The 3,668-nt window shown below is 38.4% G+C and overlaps 1 protein-coding gene across 2 annotated transcripts; it reads left to right on the top strand.

Annotated features, from left to right (window-relative positions):
- Positions 1 to 145: 145 nt before the first annotated feature.
- Positions 146 to 3,661, top strand: LOC111646902 (uncharacterized protein C7orf57 homolog). Of its 2 annotated transcripts, none has more exons than XM_023396478.2 (4): positions 146 to 301; positions 1,167 to 1,232; positions 1,639 to 1,812; positions 3,200 to 3,661. In XM_023396478.2, exons 2-4 carry the CDS (start codon positions 1,175 to 1,177, stop codon positions 3,289 to 3,291), a joined length of 324 nt encoding a protein of 107 aa, XP_023252246.1. In that variant the 5' UTR covers positions 146 to 301; positions 1,167 to 1,174; the 3' UTR covers positions 3,292 to 3,661. The 2 variants fall into 2 exon arrangements, with proteins under 2 accessions (XP_023252246.1, XP_087025796.1); XM_087169670.1 differs by having other exon boundaries at positions 168 to 301; positions 1,185 to 1,232.
- Positions 3,662 to 3,668: the final 7 nt, after the last annotated feature.

Genomic DNA, 3,668 nt, shown 5'->3' on the forward strand with positions numbered 1-3,668 from the left:
ACAGCATGAAAAGTCAAGAGAGGTCTCACTCCGTCCTATTCCAAGATCTGATCTCCACCCTTTACTGTGTATATTCGCATGGACGATAGAAACGCTACAAAACGCCTACAAATTTACGTCAGGCGTTGTTCACCCTAGGCGATCTTTGATTAGCGTACCGGATGTCGCAGCAGGTGCCACCGGAAGTGTCTGCGCGTTCAGCCCTGCCTGCAGAATAAGAAGAAGCTAACGGAGCTTAATTGCAACAACCCAATAATAACCCCTCAGCAATTACAACAAAAGACAAATAACAGCTAATAATGTAAGATATTTGTCTGATATTATACGACTACTATCGTTGGCTGTTTATATTAAAAGTAGCATTGTTGCAGCTCAGAATAAGGTTCGCGCTGGAAAGCTACTGCGGCAGTTAGCTAGGCGGCTAGCCAAATTAGCATTGCTTTGTTAGCCACATTGCTAAGCAAAACTATGCCATCGAAAACACTAGAAATTATGCTTTAGCGTTTCGTGTATACTCTCTACAAAGTGGGCTTACTTTTTTATTAAATGTGTGCAAATATTAGCCACTGTGGATTGTTTTCTGTGTTTGCTGCCGTTGAGAGCTAATAGACCTTTCTTTCTGTCACTCATACACGAACAAGACTTGTTTTATATTCCTTTAATTACTTTAACAGCATGCTAATTGTCCTGTGTCACAAACAGGCCGTTGTATTTGATATGTGAAGCAATTTCGCTTTAAGGCAACCTTACTGTTAGTTAAGGACATAGTGCACATATTTAACATGATTTTCTATGTTTGCTTAATGTTCTTGGTCTTTTTGGTGAATTCGACTCATATAGTATCTAATAAGTAATAAATTACTTTTCAAAAATTTAAGCCTGTCTTAATGGTGTTAGTTTATTGCCTATTTCAGTCCGTACTAGTGGAAGATCAACAGTGAGAAACAAGATGGGCAAGACATTCTCTTATAGTTTTTAAAAATTTTTTTTACAATAAGTGGTACTTTTTGGATTTATGTTAATTTTACAAAAAGCTGCTGCTAATTTAAATAAGCTTGATTTATGTTTTATGTGTCCTATGTTGGACAATAAGCGTAGTAGCCTGAACTTTCTCTATTTTAGAGATGTGTTATTACAACCTATCAGTTATTCTCTTTGATCATCAGATTGTGTCATGTCTGCAGCTGAAATGAGCACCGCTGTCCCCAACCATCGAAGGACTAAGCCTGGAGGTAAGTCTGGTGGCCTAATGGCAACTTGCTAAATGTTTAATGGTTTTATAGGTAATTTAGAGACAGCCTGTCAAAATGTCATGGAAAATTCAGTCACAGCAATTATTTTTATGCATTTCAACATTTTCTGGCTCCATCACCTGTAATACACTTCAACACTCAAAACAAAACTATTCAGCATCTCTAAAAGTACTACACTTTTAACTGAAACACATAAGACCCACAAACTACAGTAATGATATCACAAAGTATAACTCATGGCAAGAAAGTTTCCAGCTCACAGACTAAACAGGCAGTGCACTGTGGCTTTGCATGTAGGGTATATGCAGAGGAACCATTACTTTACTTGCAAATGGAGCCACACACACTAGCAAAGCAAGCAGGTGTAATATTCAGTTCATTGCAGGCATAAAGCAAGGGGCTGTGAACAGCGGCGTGACTGGACCTACCTCCCAGATCCCCGGTCTGTCCCAGAGCGCTGATGAAAGCACTCCAGTGGAGAGGATCAGTGGCCGGCGAGTTGGGATATTTGAGACCGATTCGGAATATGTGAAGCTCGCTAAGCAGGGAGGACACAAAGGTAAAAGATACTTAAAATGTGTAATTTTAGTGTCAGACGATTTCAGATTATTGGCTGAGATATTTCCATACAATTACAATTATTACATTAGAGATATTGACCTGCAGATTGTAGTGTTTTACAGTGTTTTACAGTTTTCTACAATCTTTTTTGCTTTGCTACAACACAGATCTCTCCTTTTGTCACTAAACTGCTGCTGCCCTCTAACTGAACAGTTGGTTTTAGAGAATTTGAAACAGTGGAAATCATAATATTTTAAAAATAAAAACCATCCTAGCTCATTTGTTTTGTGATGTTGACGCATGTGGCTCAACTCTTTGAAATGCAAGTTTTGAACAAGTGGCGTATGAGTTCACAACATGAAAGAGAGGATCCTTTTCCAAAAATGTTTTCTTGAATGCATTTTGGGGAAAAGTAACAGCCCCTTGTAACAGCAAGTTCGCAGTATTGACTTACCAGGGAAAAACTGTCTCCTGCATTGAAAAGTTCAATGTGCACATACAAACCCTCTGCAAAGGGCGCTCACTTGATATGAAATGGCTGCAAATGTTAGTTATCATGCCCTCTTTTATGGGTTGTAACTCCAATTGTTAACTTAAATAGCTTGTTTTTCTTTGCAAATTGGTTCACAAGACTCATTATTTAATTAGCGAAGTTGCCTGCTTATGTCAGGGTAAGGAGCAATGCAGAGAGTAATCGTTCTTGTAATTTAACGTTATTTGCTATGTTTTATTAATGTTGTGTTTTTGCTAAGCAATAAATTATTTCACAAAAAAATTCAATTTCTCTTAATGCTCCAGTGTGTCCCTTTTTGAAACACAATGCCTGAGTCCATTAGGAAAACTGCCAATTTCCATGCACAAGATTTGTTTGATTTTCCCTTAACTAATTTAACAACATCCTCATTGCTATTATTTTGATGAAAGAGCACATACGGGCTGCTCTAAGTCATATGTGGAAACACAAAGCCAAAATGCATTATTAAATGTCTGATTTAGAAATTCTAGAAATGTGCAATTCGGTTTTCTGTTTGAATATTAGATTGTATGGCGTCTGCAGCTAAAATAGCTCTTTTTCCTTCACACACAATGTGCAGAAGAGTTATTATTTTCGCCATAATATTTTACTAGTAGAAGAAATCCAAATTGCTAGCTTGTTTCAATGTAAAAGGCATTGCAGACAGTGTGTCACTACTGTGGTAGCAGAACAGGAGAATAGTGGGGAGATGGGAAACCTCTTCAGTTGTTGAGTAATTGTTTAGCCCCTGAGCTGAATAGACTGCAAGTTAAATGTCACATTGTGCTTTCAAAGGTGAGATACAATGTTCATAATTGCTGGCAGTGTTTTTGTTTCATTTTGAGTATTGTGTGTTTCTCCCACCTGGCAGGGCTGTTGACTCATGATGGTGATGCTGAGGATAAACCAAAGAAACCCTACAACCCACCCACCTGGTTTGGAGGTGATGAGGCAAACGGGTAAGACACTGAAGTAAGAAATCTGACATGATGAAGATGCAGCGTCACATGTGGAGACGGTGGGTTTGTATGTGATTCAAAACCCAGTGTCAGTTTCCCACCACACACCCACCTCTCACTTTTTAGCCTGGAGCCTATTTTTTCATCATATTGATGGACTCTCAAGGAAAATCTTGTTCATAGTGTCAGTGTAAAGTAAGTTCAGAGGCTGTCAAGTGGAAATATTCAACAAAGATTAGGTGTCACAAAGGAAAAACATGTCTCAGGGTTTGATTTCAATACCTGATGAACTGCTCGGACTTTTTCATCAGCCAACTAGAGTTTCAGGATAAAACACAACTTATTAAAAATGCCTCTTGATGCTCCTGAGTGCCGCGTAGA

Source organism: Seriola lalandi, unplaced genomic scaffold (genome assembly GCF_002814215.2).
Source record: "Seriola lalandi dorsalis isolate HSWRI2012SDOR001 ecotype SW California unplaced genomic scaffold, Sedor1 jcf7180002034083, whole genome shotgun sequence".
Taxonomy (NCBI): Eukaryota; Metazoa; Chordata; class Actinopteri; order Carangiformes; family Carangidae; genus Seriola; species Seriola lalandi.